Source organism: Talpa europaea, assembly GCF_964194135.1.
Source record: "Talpa europaea genome assembly, chromosome: 13".
NCBI classification, from domain to species: domain Eukaryota; kingdom Metazoa; phylum Chordata; class Mammalia; order Eulipotyphla; family Talpidae; genus Talpa; species Talpa europaea.
The window spans coordinates 51371094-51395375 of NC_140080.1; the positions used below are offsets into that span (position 1 = coordinate 51371094).

At 33.9% G+C, this 24282-nt stretch overlaps 1 protein-coding gene across 2 annotated transcripts in view; it reads right to left on the reverse strand.

Annotated features, from left to right (window-relative positions):
* ANKRD12 (ankyrin repeat domain 12) overlaps positions 1-24282 on the reverse strand; it is a gene marked incomplete at its 3' end in the record, with an annotated part of 70047 nt that overhangs the window by 18600 nt on the left and 27165 nt on the right. For both annotated transcript variants that reach the window (XM_084252250.1, XM_084252249.1), the window contains one exon: positions 21060-21207. In XM_084252250.1, the coding sequence (XP_084108376.1) occupies positions 21060-21207 (148 nt within the window). The remainder of the gene's footprint in view (positions 1-21059; positions 21208-24282) is intronic.

Below are 24282 nucleotides of genomic sequence, written 5' to 3' on the forward strand. Positions count from 1 at the left end.
GGTTTAATTAGCTAACATCACAAAATGTCTTGTGTTCCAGAAAAAAATTATAAGGTATCAAACGATTTGCATAAAGGACAATAAACCTAAATAAAAGCAAAATGGGTTTGATTATGCAAAAAAATGACTCTTGGTTAAAAACGTGTCAGAAAAATAAAAATATATCCTCCAAGTATATGATAATTAAAACATAAACTGTACACACAACTTTAAAAAAAATTTGTACCCCTTAATTTTCTTATCTATGATTTATACTTGATGCCAATATATCCTTTAATATGATGGAGGAAAAAGTGGGCTCAACTCCTACATATTTTTAAGGACATTAAAATTTACGTTAAGTAAATGAAAATGTAATTGTATCCAAACTGTTGTATAAGTACAAAGTATTGCTAGATTTTATTTTATTTTTTTCTTTCCTAGGTTGGTATCTTTTCTTAGTTGAAATGTTTGTGGTACACATGCAGCCTCTAATTGGAAAGAAAATCTAAGTATCTAAAGGAAAAGAAAAATGAGAATTCTTACCAAGTAGGAAAAAAAATTAAGTGTCATCACAAAAACATTATACATATTGCTATACAATGAAATGTTAACATTTTAATATAGTAAGCCTTCTCTAATGTGATCTATCTCTTAATCTTTATCTAATATCAAATATTCTCTTCAAATGAAAAATTCAAATTTAAGAAACATCTGGGATATCTACACTATATATGGTACTGGGTCCTGTATAGGTGTTCTGGAAAGATCACAATCTTGTCTTTTGGAGGTGTAATAACACTCTAAGATACTATTATTATTTTTTTAATTTATTTTAAGATTTATTTATTTATTTATACAAGCACTGGGTACAGTCAGAAGCGCGGGAGGGTGAGAGAATTCACCAGAGCCAGAGCGGGGAGCAGAGCAGGCAGAAGGACCAAAGTACACTGCTGAGGGGAGCAGCGGACGACAGGAGAGGTCTGCGCGCCATGTGGGACCCTCACCCGGTGGCCGGGGATCGAACCGGCTGCAGGCAGCCTCGAAACCCAGCGCTCAACCGCTGCGCCACCGGGAAGGCCCTCTAAGATATTATTTTTAAATGCCAATGAATGACATAGCTTTTCTGAGATATGATATAAAAACAACATTTCTAGATTTACAACTGCTTATACATATGTTGAAAGTGCTCTCCACTACTAGTTATCAATAATGTAATACATAGTATCAAACTACAGAATTTCATATTGCCAAAAAGAAAACCTATTCCAAACAATATTTATTTTGGCCCTTGACTGAATGAATCCAAGAATATATACTTGCATATAACAGATGTTATTTTCTCTTATTAACATCTCGTAATAATTTGTTCTTGAGGACTTCTCTCCATTTGCAGTTTTCAAGGACTTAATTTTTTTTTAAAGATTTATTTATGTATTTATACAAGCACTGGGTACAGTCAGAAGCGCGGGAGGGTGAGAGAACTCACCAGAGCCAGAGCGGGGATCAGAGCAGGCAGACTGACGAAGTACACTGCTGAGGGGAGCAGCGGGTGGCAGGAGAGTCTGCGTGCCATGTGGGACCCTCGCCCAGCGGCCAGGGATTGAGCCGGCGCTGCAGAGGCTGTGAGCAGCTTTGCAGCCCAGCGCTCAACCAGTGAGCCACCGGGGAGGCCCTCAAGGATTTAATTCTTAATGGTTCATATACAACTATATTATTTATGATGTTTCTGACTGACACATTTTACTGGAGATTGGGAACAATTTTTTTCTCCTTTGTATATCCCACAAAGCCTCAAGTTCTACACTTGGCACTTCTCTTTAATGAAGCTTTATTACTTTCTTACCAGAGATACAGTGTTTGGAGGTAGGGGGCGACAAATTAAAAAAAATAAAAATCTGGTATGGCTTCTTAAAATACAACTTGGTATTAGCTAAGGGTACACTTAGTCTGTTTGGGAGAACTAGAAAAGGAAAGCAGTCTATTGCCTTCAGGATGTATGAAATTTCAGGTAGGATTTAAGGACATAAAAATAACTTACTTAAATAAGTAGCTCAAATTGCAGCATTTCACATACATTTTTTTTTCACTAACAGGCTAAAGACACTTTCTTTTGAAGCTATATTTTATTACTATATTTTAAGTACTGTATAGTACATTGATTTAATAGGTAATCATTTAAATTGACTCTTCTACTGAACAGATACTCAGGTTGCTTCCAATTATTTGATAATAATTTTTTTTGGTATTTATTATTTAAAAGTAGCAATATATCAATTTCATGTGTCTGTAAAGAAACGAGAAATAGATGAAAACAGTATTTCTAGCAAACTGGGGCCTGAGAAATTATAAGTGGCTTGTTTTCTTCTTCAAGTTTTTCTGTATTTTCCAAATTCTTAGCATAAGAAAGGTATATTATTTTTATCAACAGAAAAAATATTTAAAAATTTCACTAATAGGTATAAAATAGTCACTGATTTTTTTGATTCTGGTGAAGCTTACTTCCATGTACTGTATTACCTCCTGGATAAAGCCAATTTTATAATTTCTTCAGCATATTTCCTTCTGGCCTTTTTTCCTCTGTGCTTATCAATACATAAATTATACTATATATGTAACTTTACGTTTCACTTACTATTTCATAATGTTAATCATTTTGAATACACACATTAAAGGTTAAACACAAATTCTCTTAAGGGAGTTATACATCTATGTGTACCCTGTGAAACACACGATTTGTCATGTGTTCCTGATAACACGAATTTAATTAAGCAATGTGCTTTAATGAAGATCTGCCTTTCTCTTATGGTTCTTTATGGATATGCTCTTATGGTTCTAATGAAGATATGCCCTTCTCTTATGGTTCTTATGGTTCTCTTATGGTTCTTTATATGCCCTTTTTTTACTGTTCTTTTTAGCTCACGTTTTTAAAAAGGATAAATAGGCAAATTCTAAGTTAAGCCTGATGCTAACAAATGTTCATAATGAGTATGTAGAATTACCCCAGTGAAGTATTATGCCCTGCGCCCATCAGCCTAGCTCTGTTACTGTGCTGTTTCTCAGCACAGGCAGCAATGATCCTGCACTGCGCCCAAGTTGGCTAGTCTTTCATCTCAGGCAAAAGTACTATTCTCTAAGTTGCTATTTAGTTGTGGACCAGGCTAAGACACCTCTTCTTCCCTAAGCAGTCCTAAACCTTCAGATTAACTTTTTACTCATGAACATAGATCAAACTGGTCTTGGAATTCTAGTGTAGGTAGTAAATTAAAAATACTTGTTCTGCCTTTCTTAGATTATTACATAGAGAAAAATCACCTAGAAATCTACAGTCTTTAATTCTTAATGTCAAAATGGCCATGATGATCATTATACTGTTATTTTCCATTTTGTTCCAAATTTTAGCCTCCACTATTTAATCACTAAATTTCAACTTGTATTTAAGCAATTTTATCAGGGCCTCCCTGGTGGCACAAGGGGTTAAGTCTGAGTACTATGAAGCTATCAACAGCCATTGTAATATTTATTACAAAGACAGTAATATTTACTAACTCAATTTTATTTCAGAAACTAGGAAAAAAAATGAAAAAAGGTTAAGCAATCATTAAAAACATTTTTCTAACGCTATGCATAGTATCCAAAAGGGAGCAGTAACCAGATAGAGGAGATGTGGCCAAGGTTAGAAGATGACAATATATAAAGTAAATCTCCTTTTCAAAAACCTCTCCAAAATACCCAGCATTCATTCGACACAATTACATTTGACATGCTAACAGTAAATAGATGTTGAGCCTTTAAAATGCTTTGTATTAATGATTATAACTTTTTTAAAATCATTAACTATTCTACTAATGTCCATATATTCTGGGAGTGGGTGATGACACTACAAAACAAAATACATCGTGCCCCTTAACTTAAAAAATTTAGTCAATGGGCCTCCCCTGGTGGCACAGCGGTTGAGCGCTGGGCTGCGAAGCTGCCCGCAGCCTCTGCAGCACCGGTTCGATCCCCGGCCACCAGCGAGGGTCCCACATGGCACGACAGACCTTTCCTGCCAGGCACGCTGCTCCCCTCAGCAGTGTATTTCGTCACTGTTCTGTTCCCTGCTCTGGTGAATTCCCTCACCCTCCTGTGCTTCTGACTGTAGCCAGTGTTTGTATGAATAAATAAATCTTTAAAAAAAAAATTTAGTCAAAATCAAGTGTCTACATTTCCTCTGAGATTCAATCACCTAACCTGACATTTCCTAGACTTCTTTCAACTATCTGTAACTCAAGATTGAAAACATTCAATTCATTATTTCCCTTCCTTGACAGTTTCATCTGTTGGATTAATGCCAGTTATTTCCACCTCTGTGGCGTTAACAACCAATCCAGTTACTAAAAACCTCATTTTAATTCTCAAATCCTCAACTTTGAAAATCAATTATGCAAAATTTCAATCTGAACCATCTTGTAAATCCATCTTCTATTTTCATTTCCATTGTCCCAGCTCAGATTCATATCATTTGTTGCCTAGATGTGTTATCATTTTAAACCATGATGTGGTCAACTTTATAGTCACGTTATGCTGTTTCTCTTCTGAGGGATTCTTACTCTAAGTAAAAACTCCAAAGATGGTTTAAGAGTCTTCAAAATCTGAAGCATTCCCTCCAAGACTATCACCATTTACTGAATTCTGTTATCTGCAGCAATTTTTGATCTTCACAACAGCAATTATTATCTCCATTTAGAGAAAGGTATACAGAGCCATTAAGCAGCTTATCCTATGTCTTCACACTATTAGGGGATGAAGACTCAGGGTTCTGTTTGAACAATATTTACACTGTCACTTTTTTCCTTTTATTCCTTTTTGCAATGCATGGTAGCCATACCAGTATACCTCCTCTATCCCAAACTTCCATGAGTATTCATATGGATTTTGATCAGTTGTTCTTTTTAATTTTCCATTTACTTAATTAGGAAATATTTTTAGGTTAGTGGTCAGGGAGAGCAGCTCAAGAATTTATATATTGGAAGGGCTTAGGGGTAGTAATCTATTGTTGGGAGGATGTTGGGACTCATCTTGAGGCTGTTTATACTGGTACTTAACTTAGGTTATATGTTTATCTGGAGTGGTTTGGAAGGAGACAAAACTTCCTAAGTACACCTAGGGAACATCACTAGTTTGAAATCATTAGAAAGTTGTGCATTTATATATATATTATATATATATATTTATTTATTCATGCATACAAGAACCAGGGTACAAGCCAGATGTGCAGGAGGGTGAGAGGATTCACCAGAGACAGAGTGGGGAACAGAACAGGCAGGCTGACTGAAATACACTGCTGAGGAGAGCAGTGGGAAAGAGAGGAGAGGTCTGCCACGCCATTTGGATATCTCCGTGGCCCACTGGGATCGAACCTGCACCGCAGAGGCTGCGGACAGCTTCATAGCACAGCGCTCAACCTGCTGCGTCACTGGGGAGGCCCAGAGAGTTGTGCTTTCCCCTTTTAAACCCCTTATATTCTGACCAAAAGGATGTAGGAGACCAAAGATTGTTTCCCAGAAAAATCAAGGGTTTGTAAAATGACGGTTGTTTGCTCCAGTATCCCAATGCATTCCATTTATTCTAGATAAATACTTAACTACATAGATACATATATCATTCAAACTTTAAAAAATTGTCATACTTTATTAATAGAACCTGCCTAAATCTATAGCACCTAGAAAATGAAAAACTTATATATTTGTGGCATGAAGCAGGTAGTGTGCTTACTGAGAAAAAAAGAAGGCCTTCTTATGAAATTTGGAGTCTTCTGAGATACTAACCTTCACTGAGGTAGCTGTAATTTCTGTTTGTTTCTCCACATGATTCAACAGATGCTTGAAATATAAGCCTGTAATTTCTACTTAAGGACTTTTATAATACCTATAGTAATACATATAGTAGGTACTTAATAAATGTAGAATAAGTCTACAAATAGGGAGTTTTAGAACTGTATTGACATCAATAAATCAAGTAGGAGTGCCTATGGTGGAATAGAACTAAAGAAAGGAATATAAATGTGAAACTCAACTTTATTCACTGTACACATATGTTTAACAACCAGGTGGCAGCTCATGTTGCTACTGACTACTGTCTGGGTAAATTCTTTTTATCCACATACTATTACTTCCCAAATTATCCATATGGAGAATAGATCTGTCATATAATTTGCTTTAAGCAAGCCACCCCTAGCTTTCATAGAGCTTTTACACACACTATGTACTACAGGATTATGTTCCTATACTCAGCTCATACTTTTATATATCAGCTGAAGACTTTTAGCTTCCTTTGGAAGCTCATTTGAAATGATTGTTCAATTGTGAAGGAAAACTAGAAAACCTGTATGAAATGCTACACATACACCCCAGTATATTTTGAGGAACGGTGATAAAAATAAGGCTTTTAAAATTATAGGGAAAATTAGTAAGTAAAATAGTTTAGTGATTTAAACAGAAAATACATGCCAACACTAAGTGCTAGAAATTAGTTTCACAAAACCTAATGTTCACCTTGGACTTGACAAAAATTAATTGGTCAGAAACATTAAAATAATCTCAGTACCCATCCAGCCAAATCCCCTTGTAATCACCACAAGCAACATTTCTTTCTAACATTAAAATCAATTTTCTTTTAAATTTATTCTAGGTAAACTGAGAAAAATTTGAAAGAGATAAAAATATACTTGAGACAGTAATTTTCCTCCAATAGAACTAAGGAGATGCAATGAGCAAAATTCACAAAATTACCAGGTAAATTAATCAGGTTGTTTCAAAAAATTGCAAGGACAAATCAAGGAACTAAGATATCTATAGATTAAAAGCTATTCAGACATATCACCCAACTGCAATATATGGACTATTATTTGGATTACACTGAATAGTTTTTAACACCATGATTCTATGAAGCAATGAACTTAGAATAACTGGATATTTAATAATCCACTTAAATTTAGTTTGGGTATGATCTGGTATTATACTTAGATTTTAAATTGTTCCTATTTTTTAGAGATATGTAAATGAAATATTTCCTAGTGAAATGATTTCAAATTCAATGAGGTAGAGAAGCATATATTTGAAAACATTACTTACAATTAATTTTAATCTATTTCTAAATATTTAAATAATGGGTACATGACATGATGCACAGAAAAAAAAAACAAAAACAAAACAAAATCCCTAAACATATACCACACTTAGGGAATTTTAAAAATAATTTTCTGAATACAAAATCAGATAACATGTAAGTATATTTCCAGGAATAACTATGTGTGAAAGAGTACTCTTTTTAAAAGATTTTAATGAGTTAATGGTACGCTCTGTCAAAAACCAAACAACAAGACAACACCAGCTACTTTGTTTTTTGAATACTTCCAACAGAAGGTGCTACCCTCAAATACAGTGAAGAGTTTTGTCACAGCATACTTCCTAACAGTTATCATTAAATCTCTAAATTCTTATTAGGGTTATATATGAACACAGTCAAGACAAACAGTAAAACAATGTCATAATTTGTGATCTTTCCATAGTGTTCAATGTTTATTTCATGATTGAGTATATTGTGAAAAGAACTCTGCCAGAAAAATCTAAGCTCTAAAAATGTTATATTAAATGAAATTTACTGTTAATTTATATGGAAACTATCTCTTTTTTTTTTTGAAGATTTATTTACATAAGAAACGCGGTATAGGCCAGATGAGCGGGAGGGTGAGAGGATTCACTAGAGACAGAGCAGGGAGCGGAACAGGCAGACTGACAAAATACACTGCTGAGGGGAGCAGTGGGCAAACAGGAGAGGTCTGCCGCCATGTGGGACCCTCGCCGGCCGGCTGGGATCAAACCAGTGCTGCAGAGGCTGAAGACAGCTTCACAGCGCGGCGCTCAACCACCTGCGCCACCAGGGGAGGCCCTATATGGAAACTATCTTAAATAAAAAAATAAGCAGTAACAATGCTGGTAAACATATCCATCTAAGATTAAAGTTGAATTTCGAATATGAATTTGTTATTATCCTTTGCTTGACTCTGAGGTATTCCCCTTCATTTAAAAGCATCAATCTTCAATTAATGTAGTTTCTTCAATTAAAATTTTTCCCCATCACTGATCTGGTCTTTCTGTAAGATGGATAATGTATATCCTTTTAAAAAATTGGAATATAAAAATAAAATTTATTATTTAAAAAAATTTTTAATTACCTTTTTCCTTGTATTCCCAATGTCTTTGAAAATATAGTTTAATACCCTGTCTTTCTCTTAGATCTCAAATTAGATTTTCAGCAATATCCAGTCTATTCTTTAATTCTGTGTAACATTTACATTCAGTAATGATAGTTTAAATTCCAAGGAATTTTCTAGTCAACTTTGCATAGTCGCCTTTAAGGATGGTTGCCTTATAAGAATTCTAAGAACTTACCTTTCTGCTTCCTATATTATTTACACTGTCCAAGAACAATTGTTCTGTTTGTTCATCCTGGGCCTTCTCTGTCATCCAGTTTATTTTCTTCAAATCTCTGGATTTCTTTTCATATTGATAAAGGGAAAAACTCATTTCTTCAGCAGTTTTGTGGAGTCTTTAGAACAGACTTTTCCTGAGAAGCCTATCCATAGATATGTGGCTTTCTCAGCCTGTGCTGACACTGCTCTCTGAACAAAGTGACTCTGGTTTCAGAGTCTCTGGGGCTTTACTTGAGGAATATTTCAAAACTGTTGCAGGCCTCTTATGTCTATTTTGGGGTGGTCTCTTTGTTCTGCAATAGTTCACTGTCTACAACTTATATATTTAAACATTAATTATATAAATGTAACTCATTTATGCTACCTAGAGAAAGAGGTAACAGAAAAATACAGCTGCATTTTATGAAACAAATCCTTATAGCTTATATAACCCCAAATTGATAAAGAAATGTAGCTTAGAGACAGAAATAAAACATAGATAATTTTATGTATTTTCTTTTAAATCTCCATTTCTTAACCTCAAAACTCCTAAGTAAATCCTAGTTATTTTAATTCTAAAGGGAAAAAGTAGTTCCATAAATATTTGGAAATAAGTATGCCAAGAGAACTTATTTTCACTGTATTCCTATAGTATATAGCAGGTATAAGAGAATTAAAGTTAAAAGTTGGGGAGGGAAGGGAATATATCAACAATTGAAAATACTAAGTTGAAAGCAAAATCTACATGAGAAATAAAATCAATATGCCCTCAATGTATACATTGCTTTTCTACTAAAATGTCAGTAACAATAGAAACAGATTCTGTAAAGCATAAATTAGTCAAGACTATTTTTTCCCTCTGTAAACAGGACTGGTATCGTTACAAAAATTTTGACGTCACTAAAGAAAACTGACAAAATTACCCAGTCTCAGTTATTTATTGTGCATGCGTGCGTGTGTGTGTGTGTGTGTATTATGTGGAGGTCCTTTAACTATGACTAGATGAAACATTTTTGTGCACATAAGATGATACAGATTAGGCTGAACTCATTTAAATATATGCATATGAAATTATTATTTTAAAGTTAAATATCTTTTATCAGGGTTCTGCCCAGATTTACCCTTTGAAGAGTTTAATCTTAAATATTTAGCAACACCTCAACTACTATAATTATGTGACAGACTCACTTTAGGTTATTAGGCACTGGAAAAAATTCAATTTTTAAGGAAAACCATCAAGCCAACTTTTATACAAAAACCTTACTGTGGTATTTGCAATACACAATTTTATATATTTTAGACAAATACACTTGAAATTTCTTGAACATTACATGAACTTCGAAGGGACATTTTAGCAGGCTATTATTTTGTGTAACAAAATTTAAACATGTATATTATGATTTAAATAGAATTTTCATTTGCAGACATCCAAAGAACATCTCAGCTACAATCACAATTTCCCATTTATTTTTCTGATACACGATCAATTAAATATAGTATGTTAGTTTTACAAAGAATGAATGTTTACAGTACATGGTAATTTGGGTATTGTAATTACTTCTTTCCCTTTTCTTCCACTTAACAAAATTTGACTTACATATTTTTCTTTAAAAGCCAGTCCACCTAGAATTAAAAATTCTTAAACTTTAGGGCTAGATCAATATAGTTTTAAGTAGGAAAAAACTCATGATAAAATTGTATTGTTAATAAGAATTGATTTTCAAGTAAGAGGGCTATAGAGGTTTTTGTATAAGATCCAGGTGGAAGTAGTTGGTTTATTTAGAAGAAAGTTTGAAAAATAAAAATGCAGAACTGTGTGTAAAGTGTACCATATGTGTCAAAAAGCAGAGGAGAAAAAGCAGAGCATGCAAAATATGATTAATAAAATTTCTTTCATAATTGGGTATTAAATGAAAGAATATTTCATTGCACATTGTATGCTCAGCTCTCTGCACATAATGGACACCTAAATTCCTAAATACCTAAATTCCTAAATACTGAACACGGTGCTTGCTGGCACTCAATGACTTCAGAAATAGATTTAATCAAAGATGTCTCTCACAGTCCTGGCTAAAAAATTAGGTTCTTGGACCATTAAATGAATTATAATTTTTCTAACCTATTACCTAACATACTTACTGTAAATGATTTAAAAATGCCAATTGGAAAGCAAGAAGATAAAATACATTTCACATGTTAGATGGAGAAATCTTTATGTATACCAATATGCAAACTCCTTTAGCCTATCAAATCTAAATTCCTAATTATCAAATATGTTGACAATCTAAATTAACAGCCTATATAACCTCTTCTTGTAGTCTTTATACTTGCAAGGTAATCGCTTCTCGGCCTTTTGGCTAAGATCAAGTGTATACTTGCAAGGTAAAAAGTTTGCTTGAAAATTACCTAAAGTGATGACACTTCTTCCTATTTATGGTTAAACTGCTAACAACACATGATTCATTTGGTAAAAATTTTTGATATATTTTGATTTATGTTTTGATTTCTTGACTAGTATAATTCTATATAGACATGTGTCAACTGCCATATTTCCATAGCTCCTGAAATATACAACTAAGAAAATGAGTTTCACAAATAATTATAGTATATTTAGAATACTATAACATGATAGTATTTCAAAATACTGGTCATTTTGTGTGCTTTATGGCACAGAAATGGACTCAGTAAATACCAATGGTAACAATATATTAATGACTTTTTAAAATATCTCAATCGCAAAGTAGTTTGTCTATTTATTATAATGAAGCAGTTCCTTGCTTAAGCTGAACTGCACAAAAAGAAGAAAAGTATAGCAGCTGCTTAAAAGTAGGCCAGATTACTGCCCGTCAAAGTAAAATGAGGAAAAGGTGAATAATTCCTTCAACAGTGACTGCTGTTTTCAACTTTGTCCACTGGCACGCTAAATAACAGAATTAATGTCTGTAAACTTTTCATCTGGACTTCAGCAATTAATGAGTATCAGGAAGTATGGGGGCAGGGGTATAACACATATTTTATGGGTATGTTCTGGCTCTCTAAATGTATTTAAGTTCCCAGAAGGGTAGGCAAAAGCAATTATTTGTAGCAAACACCATCATTAGAATTTCCATACAGGAAGAAAATGTAGAATATGACTGTGGGAAAAAGGCAGAAATTAAGGGGGGAAAAGACGAAGAATTGTACAAATTTAAAAGTGCTACACGTATTGCTATACTAATCAGGACATATATTCTTGCCACAATAAGCTGATAAGCACATAAAATTCACTCAATGTGGAGCTGAGGCCAGTCTGCAAACTGTTTATTACTAATCCGTGATGAAACAAGGAAGGTGTACCAAAACTGGAAATTGTGTCACCAGCACACAGTTTCGATCAACTGACTTTTTTCATAGCATTTTTTTTCCTTAAGGAAGCAGTACAGTGATTTGTATTCACAAATTTATGACTGGTATCAATTTGCAAATATGCTACACTGGGTAGCACTGGTATAAAACAATGCCTAATGGAATGAGCCATATTTAAAATGTTACATATAACACCCTTTTATTTACTCCAAGTTGATTAAGTTCTGAAATTTATAATCTTGGTTATAATCTCTAACTTTGCAACACTTAAAGTGTATCTGTCACATGGACAACACAATATATCGATGGGTAACAATGTTATTAGGCTTTTCACATACAAACATCTATGGGCAGTTAATTCTCAAATAACTATTAATATGTTCTGAATTTAGACTACATGTTAACTCTAACCAGGACCTCATGTAAATTAAGCAATAAATTTTGGGTATTTTCATCAGTCTTTTTCAGCAACTCCAAAATCCTTGTATGATACTTACTGAAGATTTTTGCATCATTCCTTGAGGGACTTTGATCAAGCAATGATTCAGGCACATTCACCATGTGGAAAATAAATATTCTGTAAAATCAATACATAGCTGATGAACACATAAAGCAATAAAATCCAGTAAAAATAAAAAAAGGTTCCAGAATATGTGTTCCACTTTAATTAAATATATAAGTTCAAATAAGAGGCATTCCTTCTTCTATGGGGAAAATTTGTTGCAGCATGTAGCACTTCTTTCTATTAGAAAGTTCAGTAGTTCTTTCTAATATAAAGTTGTTTTTTTTTTTTTAAAGCTGCTTTCAATAGCAACTGTTTTCTGAAGAGACCAAAATTGAAGAGCGTATATTCAGAGTAACTGAAAGAATATACCATATTTAAAATTTTTAATTTCAATTCTTTTTTTAATTTCCTTAGAAGTTATTTTCAAGTATTACAGTCCTGATTTCACACAGCACAGAGGTATTCAAGTGACTTCCAGCTTGAAACTGGTAAGTGGATTTACAAATATTTTGGAGGTAGAAACTGACAGTGATAGTGGATGGGTATGTTAGTATTTCCATTTTCTTAATCGGGTGTATCCCAGCGCTCAAATAGTATCTAGTACATAGTAGGTGCTCAAAGAATTGTGGAGTAATTGAGGAAAAGGAGGAAGAGGAGTTTATGATGACTACCTTATATGATAGTTCAAACTGAGTGTGGGTGCACTTACATGTACAGTTCATCTATGACAAAGGAGCCAAGAGTATACAGTGGAGTAAGAAAAGTTTCTTTAACAAAAGGTGCTGGGAAAACTGGAAAGTCACATGTAAAAACTTGAAACCAGACCACTCACTCACACACACACACACACACACACACACACACACACACGAATTCAAAATGGATCAAAGACTTGGATGGATCAAAGACCTGAAACCATAAAATACATAGCAGAAGACTTCATGACATTGGCTTCAGGGATTTTTTGATGGTAAAAGAAAGGGGAAAAAAAGCAAAAGCAAAAAGGACACAAAAAACTAAAAAGCTTCTATAATACAAAAGAAACTACTGTTACAATGAAAAGATACCCTACTGAAAGAGAGAAAATATTTATACATCATACATATAATAAGGGACTAATATCTAAGATTTACAAAGAATTCATTCAACTCAGCAAAAAAGAAAATAACTTAGCCCAAATTAAAAAAATGGGCAGAAGATCTAAATAGATACTTCTTAAAGAAAGACATACAAATGACCAACAGTCACATGAAAATATATTCAATGTCACTTATCATCAGGGAAATGTAAATGAAAACCACAAATGAAGTATCACCTCATACTCATGAGAATGCTCTGTATCAAAAAGACCAGAAACGACAAGTGTTGGTGAAGGTGTGGACAAAAAGGAACCCTTGTGCACTGTTAGTGTAAATGTAGACTGGTCCAGTCCCTATGGCAAACACTTAGGAAGTTCCTCAAAATATTTCAAATAGATTTACCACATGATTCAGCAACTCGCCATCTTGATCTTTATCCAAAAAATTGCAAAATCACTAATCTTAGGGTATATATGAGCTCCTATGCTTATTGCAGCACTATTTGCAATAACTAATTTATGGAAAAAACCTAAGTGCCCAATGACAAGTGAGTGGATAAAGATGTACGCATGTGCACACATGGGCGCGCGCGTGCACGCGCGCACACACACACACACACACCCCTCCCCACAAGCCAGCAATAGAGAGATGAGATCTTGACACTTTCGACAACATGGATGAACCTGGAGGGGATTATGTTGTGAAATAAGTCAGAAGGAGAAAAAGAACTAAGGTGGAGTCACTTATTTGTGGAATACAGAGAAACAAAACAAAGGAACAAACTAAACTAAATTAAAAAAAAAAACTTCTAGAAATATGACTGCAGGGTTGAGGCTACAAAGGGGGAAGGTGGGAGGTGGGACACAAAGTGGAGAAGAGACCCAATCATGTATAGTGGAGGATTATGGGTGCTCTGCTGGTGGGTATGGCTGGTAACATACACCAAAAGAGGTGTGAACCTATTCCCCTAAATCATATACAGTGTTGTAAACCTGTATTATTATTATTATTATTATTATTATTATTATCTCAATTTTATAAAGTTACCAAAAAGGAAAGCTTAGCAGAAGAGTGATATTAAAACATACATGCAAAAAAATGCTTGTGAGTTAACTTTATTTGGAAGAATATGTGGCACAAGAAGATGGTCCAGAAAATAAATTCTTTGGAAAAACCAACACAGGGGCAATAATAAAGGGAGGGAATGAGGAAGAAATGGGAGAGTCTAGAAGGAACAGTCAAGGAAGCTGAATAAAAACTAGGAGCATTCTGTCCCAGAAACCAAGACAGGTCAATTTTAGGAAGAAAATGCTGATTAACACTATCAAATTCATCTAAAATGCTGATTAATTTGCTATTAAAAACAGCTGAGGCATCTGGTGATTACAACAAGTAGGATGTTAGCAAACCTAGATTTGATGACTCCACTTTAGCTTTGTTATGAAGGGAAGGGAAAGGCATAAAGGATCAAAATAAATAGGTATATGGAACAAGAGATGATTTATTTGAAATCTTGTACATGTGTACAAAACATTGCACAAAAATATTACATGACTGTGTCAACCTCTGCTTCCTTTCCCTCCACTCAAACCATCCTTCTTCTTGCCACTTGTCCCCCAACAAATGCTTCATTACCAGCCAGGTGTAAATCCTAGCAAATTTTGCTCCCTACTGGCTAATTTTACACAAATGTATGTACATATACAAACATACATATAGATTTTTCAAACACTGCTCATTTTACAGAAGTGAAATATTTGGATTACTCATCTTGATTTTTCTAACTCAACAATATCTTATGAAAAATCTCTTTAAGTAAACTCTAAGACATAAAACTCTACTGATAGCTATAATTTTTTCTATTACTACTGAAAACAGTGCTGTTATAATAAACATGAGATAGTCCCAAAAGTATGACTGCCTCACAGCTTTAAGAATGTTTTTATAATGGCAAATTGTGAACTTACATAAAAGTAGACAGTATGTTATATCAAACCCTTATGAAGCATCACTCAGCTCCAACAGTCATCTATCTTTAGCCAAACCATACTTCTATTCACCTTACTCCCATATCACTCTGAAGTACACCCTATTTACCCTATCTTTAATCCACAAATACTTTAGTATGCATCCCTAAAGGACAAAAGCTCTTGTTTCCTACTGCCAGACTTTTTTCAAAAAGACTGCAACAATTTATATACATCTCACCTTTTCCTTCTCCTATTAGGTAATCACTTTTGTAAGCTGTGGTTTATGCTTCCATTATTTATTTGTACAATATGTAAAAACCTATGCTTATAGAAATATTTCTTTAAATCCTTAACGTCTACAGTTATTTATCTCTTACCTTACAGATGAATAATACCTTGGTCAGGTACAGTATTCTTATATTGTACTTCTTTTCTCTTAGTAGTCTATATGGTCCATTGTTACAGTTAGAAATTCACCACCAGTTTGACAGTACTTCCTTACATCTAGAACTAAAGAATTTTACCAATATATGTATGAGGGGTATGTGTGTCTGTTTTTATTTCTCCATCTGTAGTTCAATGAGCTTTGTAAATGACAGCTCAGGCTTTAAGAAAAAATTCTTTGTTTACACTATTACTATCTTCCCACCTGTTTCTTTTTTTCCCTTTTAAATTAGTGTAAATAACTACTATTCACATGTTAGATATGTCAGTCCTATATCTATTCCCTACATCTTTTATTTTTCCTTCCAAGGTATTTTCTTTTTGTTATTTTAGCTCCATGTTTAGAGGATTTATTTTACTTGATTTTCTAGTCTAGTAATTTAAATCCCACAGTGATCGGTCATCTACTAAGTTGTTTGTATAATAATGTTATTAGCTTCAAAACATTTCTGTGTTCGTTTTATCTGAATTTTATTAAGTGCTTATTTCTGTTGTTGAAGTTATCTGCTTCCTCTAGTAGCTTTTTTGTTTAGCTAGGTTAACATTCTATCTGTCCAAACTGGTTGTTCTTCTGTTTCTAGTATCCCTGAAGGGTTACTAAACTTTCATCATTAGCTCACTGCATCAACCCAATGTTAGGGTAGCTCCAGAGGTAGGTCTCTTGAAGTGGTAGAAGGTAAAGTGGCCTTCACCCCTGTGGCACCACAAGGAAGCCTCCCAGTTGCTCAAGTCTAAGGTCTCATAGTTTCCCAGCCTTTGTGATGGAAGAACTCAGTCTACAGGTTTAGTTATTCCTTGGACTTGTGGGGGTTAGAGAATGCTGGCATAATCCCTAGGGCCCCCAATTCAACAAATATTTATTGAGCAAAGCTTATGTATCAAATACTTAAGGAGTTTACATTTACTGGAGGCTAAAGAGGTGAAAATAGATACTAAAGGAAAAGTTTCCACCTTTATAATTTTGCCCAGTTTTAACTTTCTTCATTAATACTACCTCTAACACAAGTTAGAAAAATAAAAAATATTAAATACTATATAGCCTTTATCTAGATTTGCCTATTGTTAAAATTTTACCCTCTTGCATTATAATTCACACTTTATGTATGTGTGTATGCATATATACACATTTTTCCCCCTTGAACTAATGAGGGTAAGTTATATACACCATGGTTGTTTACTTTTATTTACTTCAATATTTTCTAAAAAGTAAGCATTTCCTAAGATATAAGGATACTCTCGTCACCACAGCACACTTAATGTTCATTAAGTCACATCAAACATTAACCTACTGTCCATATTACTTATTAAATGAACTAATAGTAATATTCTTTATAAAAATTTTCCTGTCTGGTACAGGACCAGTCCAGGAGCAGGTAATGGCTTTATTTATCATCTTTTTAGATAGTGGGAACATTTCTTGACACTGACATTTCTTAAACTTTCGTGAAATTGGCTTTTTTTTTTTTAATAGAACACCCCTTATCATTATGCATTCTCAGTCAGAATGCTATAAAACTGATGTTATTCCTTTCTCAGGATTGCATAATCTGGAGATACATGATATGCATATACCTCTTTTAAACATGTTAATTTGCGGCATAAAGTTCAGGTGTTATTGGATTTCTCTATTATATATCTTTGGGATTATCCCTCCTCCTCCTCTCTTGTAATGTGAAAAGGCCATGTAAATATCCTGCTCCTATTCAAAACCCATGCTCCTACTTATCTGCCACCAGTGATTCTTGCCTAATCAACTTTACTATGAATGGCACAAACTATAAATGATCAGGTAGGGCTGGGAATTGTCTAGGAAGGGGCATAAGGAACTTCTGGAGTGATGAGGATACACTGTGTCTGGGTACAGTTAGATTATACAGGTCTGTGCATATCTCAAAACTTACAGAATATTATACTAAAGAATTCCACAAATGAAATAGTTAAAAAAAAAAAAAGGACACAAAAATTGAATTCTAGGTAATGAAATGAATGCTAAAGTACTTAGGAATGTCTTAACTTACTTTGACATGCATCAAAAAATAAGAAGCACTGATGGCTAGATAGATACTTGAATGATGTAAAAAAAGAAATAGAGCAAAAAGTTAACAACTGTAAAATACAGTTGGTGGGTACAGGGGGTTCACTGTACAGTTTACTGAGCTTTGCTATATGTTTGAACATAGTAAAATACTGGGATTTAAAAAACTTAAGTGTAGTGTAAGTGATTATGTTATAAAGAGCACAAATAGCCAATGTGTGATTATAATTTGGGGTAATTTTCCCATGCCAACACATACTTGTGTTTAGAAAGTGCCATATATCAAAGTTATGCATGTCAAGTGAAGATGGAAAACCTTCAGATGGCTAAAGATGATTTTGGTGATAATGAAAAACAGAGGTCAAAATACATGTGAAGTTTTAAAAAACCTTTCATAAGATAGTAGGAAAAATCAGTATTTCTCAATCTGATTTCAAATGTGTATACTTATATTAACACTTTATTTATTTATTTTGTTAAGATTTATTTATTTATTTATACTTGCATACATACATACATACTACATACATACATACATACATACAAGCACTGGGTACAGTCAGAAGCGCAGGAGGGTGAGAGGATTCACCAGAGCCAGAGCGGGGAACAGAACAGGCAGATTGATGAAGCACAATGCTGAGGGGAGCAATGGGTGCGGCAGAAGAGGTCTGCACACCATGTGGGACCCTCGCCGGTGGCCGGGGATTGAACTGGCGCTGCAGAGGCTGCAGGCAGCTTCGAAGCCCAGCACTCAACCGCTGCGCCACCAGGGAGGCCCTTAACAGATACTTTAAGTATCTGTCTTAAAACTGTAAATAGTTTATTCAAAAAGGCTACAAAAACCTTTTATTTTTTATTCTTGAAGGAAAATGCAGATTACCTTATGTTTAATATATAGTAAGTAAATTTAGTATATAATAAGTAAATACCATGCAATTAGAAGACTTCACAAACATTTTAAATGTCAATGTAAGATGCATAATACTTTGAAATGCATTTCTCTGCCAGGTTTTGGGCATTTAGGTCAGGCTAATTTTTCATTAAAAACCCACTACGATTAACACCTTTACATACACACACTGTGAGCATTTCTGATTATGTCTTTATGAATTTTTCATACATACTAACAAATTGCTTTTCAGAAAGCACTCTCAATAACAGTGCATGATGCCAGTTTCACCACAAGCTTATCAACAACTGAATATCATTAATTTTTTAAAAAATCAATTTAACAGATTTTTTATTAGGCACTTCTGTATATTAGGCACGGTGTTACACTGGAGATCTTAGTGTGTATGAGATCTGTATTCTGTTACAGCTTGAGAAAAATCTTTTATATTTGTGGTTCTATCCATTACTTACTTTTCAATGTTTACGAACTTCCATTCATTTTTTCTTAATAGATCTGCAGTAGGTTCATCTATCTAGTTCATCTCGTCAGAGAAGCAACTTGTTTAATTTTGCTATTTTGTTCCCTAATTCAATTAATTCTGCTTTTTATTAATTCTTGTTTCTCTTTTTGGATCTGTTTTTCTTCTTTCTAATTGCCTTAGTACACTAATTTTCATTCCTTACTGAGTTTTTATGATGATAGGTATGAACTTTTATAACAAACCTCTGGCCTCATCATGTATATACTATAGTTTTGTATACACTATCTGCAATTTTGAGGTTTTCTAATAAAGGATTGTATTTGCTTGAAAAATTGTTAGAGTTGTCAGTAAGTACTGTTTTATTCAACTTTGCTTTATATTTCTAACAACTCTTATTTTACATATGTTGACAGTGTTATCTGGTGTTTCCAAGAACAATAAAATTTTATCTTCACTTTGTATTGTGCCCTTTTATTATCACAAAATCCTTTATTGCCATTATACATTTGGCTTTAACTTTTGCCTAATGCTAATACTCTTACTTTTTTTAATTAAAAAAATCTAAATTAAAAAAAAAAAAACAACTCCTCCCTAATACTTTAATTACTGCTTTTTTGTCTTCAAAAGCATTCTTGAATTGGTATTGTTCTATATCATGGAACATGTAACCTCTCACTTTTAAAAGCTGTACCTTTCATTGCCATTTTCCCTCTCCAAAAGTTGTTAGTATAAGTTGGTATTTAAATTCCAAATTATTACTTGTTTTATTTTTCCCATTTAAATGAACTGATATTTACAGTCAATTTGACAATATTTTAAAGTACTTAAGATATCTTTGTAGTTGTGCTCATTGACAAATCTTTTCTTATTCTATGACCTCCTAATTCTTTTGTTCATAATTTGGTAACATCTCTGACTCAGCTGAAGTACAATTATAATTAATTTCTATTTCTGTTCAACAAAGTAATTAGGATATTATTCTTAGATGGTGTGTTCTTTCATTTGTTTTACTATGTGAAAGACAATTTAGCTATATTATACAAAAGTAAAAGGTAATTCAAAACTATAAGATGTACTTGTATTGCCTCTTGGCAATGGTTGAGATTAAATGAGCAGGGGTTTTGGCTTTTTCTCTCTTACATATAGTAGGTACTACAAAAGTAGTACTACTTAATTGTTTGTAGGAATTATTTTAAGATTTTTGTCAGGCTATGGCCAGTTATAAGACTTACTAAATTTTTTTACACTGATTTTTGCATGAAACATGGTGAGCCTATCTAATCTGTATATAAAAAACTTTCTTCAACATAGGAAAGTATTTTTCATTATGTTTCTAATTGTCATTTTAACTTTGAGTAAGCAAATGTTCACTGAAATACTCTTTTGGAGTTTTCCTTTTTAAAATTGTGTTTGTAAAACCGTGCCTCTACCTTGTAATAATCACCAGAGTTCAACTACCTAAATTACAAAAGTAAAGATGCAAAGATGATTAACACCAGGAATATACAGAAGAATATTAATTAGTAGCTCTCTCTAATGAATAAGAGAATGAAAAGAAGTCACCATAGCAATGGTGGTTAACTATGAATGAGATGTTCTGCACTAGGCTTGAATGTAATATCAGCAATTTGGGGGGTGAAGAAACATCAAAGAAAACAGGGCAATGGTATTGTAATTCCATTTTCACTGAGGACATATAGCAAACACCTAAGGTTACTAAATTTACTATTCCTAATAGATATCTGGAATTATTCTAAGGTATGCAAACATTTTATGTACTATAAAGTAGAAGTAGAATGTTTTTAAATTGTTTTTTCTTTTAACTCTAAATAACATGGTAAAAAACAGACGAATTTGTATTATCAGAAACAAACCTGTGTAACTCTCTTCATCATCAGATAAGGGCACCTCTCTTTTTAGTAGCAATTCCAACTCTTCTGTTTCTGCTACATCCACTGGACGCTCCCCATGTTTGTTAGCTTGGAATGGATTTCCACCATGACGAAGTAACAGTTTCACTATCTGTTAATAGTAAACAGATTACAGCATTTCAACCATACTCTTGATAACAATGATAACATCCTTCTACCTCATCTACTGTCTCCACTCTTCAAGTCTATTCTAAATCATGATTACTCACTTCAAGTGCCATTTTAACTGCCTACTCCCTCCACCTGATGACCTTATCCATGACAAAGAAATTTCTTCCTTAAAATTTAAGCTGGCTTATTGCAGTGCTAACTCCATTAATTTTCTTATTGTTTCATCATACATTAAATACCATGTGCCTCTTAGCAAGAACTGCTCCAAATTCTGCAGATAAATCAATGAACAATACTAACAAGTTCCCTGGCCTCTTGGAATGTATATTCCAGGAGTTTGAAAAGAAGCATTTCCATTTTGTTCAAAAATAGTATCACTACCGATGTTCCTACTCTTATTCTTTTCTAAGTCTCCCGAGAATTTATACTATTATTAACTGACACAGATTTCCTTAGAACTAATGAAGCTTAAACTTCAAGGACCTCATTTTCATGAACTCCTTATAAAACCCTCTATCTAATTTTGCATTCATCATTTAAAAATGTTTCTTAAAGCTGATTATAGAACTGAGGTTACCAGAGCAGAAGAGGGAACAGGGAGAGCATGATGGACTATGGTAGTAGACTATAGGTCTCTTGGTGATGGGTGTGACGTGGTAACAACACCTGAGAGGGGAGATCCTATGCCTCTAATATACAAATGATATAAACCAATGTTACCTCAATAAAAATAAAAAATAAATCAGAAAAAAATAAGTGTTTTTAAAGAAGCCCTCATTTCTCCCATCAAACTATGAAAGCTCCAGGCTCCACAAAACCAGGATCTGCCCAGTCAATGATGATTTCAATCCTTTTGTATTTTTATTCTCTTCCTTTCTCTATTTTAAAATTTATGTTGAATGACTCCTTTTTAGAAGCCAATATGTCCATTCAAGTTTCTTTTACCTTAAAACAATGGTAATAAAAAAATGAAAAGGAAAAAGAAGCTGCCTAAACTTACATTTCCCTTCCTCTAGCTTAATCTCTCTGCCTTCCTTCACAGTCAGGTTCCTGAAAAGATGTTTACCCTTACAACCTTGTTGTCTTCAACTGGCCCTTCATTCCCTTACCTTCAAAATCCCTAGGCTCTGTCCTATACCACTGTGTCTCATGCTCTAGTCTAGAATGGAAATCCTACCCACTGTGACTGAATGTGATGACAATGATATAATCCACTCATTCATTTTCATTCTGTTGTTTGCTCTCTTTCTCAACCGTTTTTATTGAGCTCCAAATCCAAATATTCACTGGATACATCCAACTGAATATACTTGTATTTCAATACAATAGCTGAAACCAAAAGGTCTGAAATGGAGTACACAAACTTGCATCCTTATCTTATATCTATTTCCATTCTTAGTGACTGCACCAAAATATACCCAGTCACTTAAGTCAGAAAATTGGGAGTCATACTCACTCTTGGGTTTTTTTTTTTGATTGATTGATTGATTTATACATACATACATACATACATACATACATACATACATACATACATACAAGCACTGGGTACAGTCAGAAGCACAGGAGGGTGAGAGGATTCACCAGAGCCAGAGCGTGGAACAGAACAGGCAAGACTGTCAAAGCACACTGCTGAGGGGAGCAGAGGGCGAGACAGGAGAGGTCTGCATGCCATGTGGGACCCTCGCTGGTGGCCGGGGGATCGAATCGGCGCTGCAGAGGTTACGGGCAGCTTCGCAGCCCAGTGCTCAACCACTGTGCTGCCAGGGAGGCCCACTCACTCTTGTTTTTAACTCATACTCTCCAACACATAGGTGGCCATGTGCTATTAATTCTGCTTTCTTACTATCTCTTGTTTTGTTCAATTTTCATTGACATTACTACGTACTATTATATGCAAACCTATAACGTAACTTATTAACACATTTCATTGCTTATTCTAGACCATAAACTTTATATGGGATCAATTTTTGTTTGTTTTTTTAATTCCAAATACATAATCTATGATATTTTCTGGCACTTACAAAATACACAGCTTTTAAAAGAAACAATATTAAACAAGATGCTGTAATTAGGAATTTCCAACAAATTACAATAATTAAGAATATGAAGCTATCCACAGCCACTGCACATGAGCTCGATCCCCGGCCAGGGAGCAACCCACATAGCACAACAGACCTTTCCTGACTCGCCCGCTGTTCCCCTCAGCAGTGTACTTCGGTCAATCTGCCTATTCTGTTCCCCACTGTCTCTGGTGAATACTCTTACCCCCTGCACCTCTGGCCTGTGCCCCAGTTCTTGTATGCATAATCAAGAAAATCTTTAAAAAAAATGAAGATTCACAATGAATTAAATAATGAAAAATTCATACCAGACTACAGAAGAATAAATTATCAATGCAGAAAATCTAAAATGTAAGAATGTATATAAAAACACAAATTACTTATTTCTGTTCATATTTTATTCTTTTTTCAAAATCAAATTATACATGCTTATGATTTTAAAAGATCAACTCACTTTTCAAAACTACTGGTAAAGAACAATTGTCCCTGAGCTCCTAAACTTACGCATAAGTAACAGACTTAGCTTTTTGCTTCTGTACTTCTCACTTTTAAGGGAAATGTGGATTCAGCTCTCACCAACTATCATTTCCCTTCTCCCCATATACATACACTTCTGTTCCTCCTCATTTTCCAACACAGTTATATAATGTTCTTGAGGCAGTCAGTATTAATATAAATGTTGAGCAAAGTAGTACACAATGACTAAATTTCCATTCTTCTACTTTATTTTCCCCAATGGAGTTAATTACCTTAATTTTCCTTTAGTTCACTTTTCTACATAGTCATTCTTAATTCATCTGGTATTCTGCTACAAATATAGATTATCTCCAATTTAATATAGTATCATATTATCTTTTTTTTTTTTTTTTTTGCTCTTAAGAGACTCCTCTCTCCAAGCCCTCTAATTTGCTTTACAATAACTAGTTGCTCTCTAGATGTGCTTCCCAGTTGTCGTTGGTTTTTCCCTTTATCTGATCTTTCCAGAAATACCC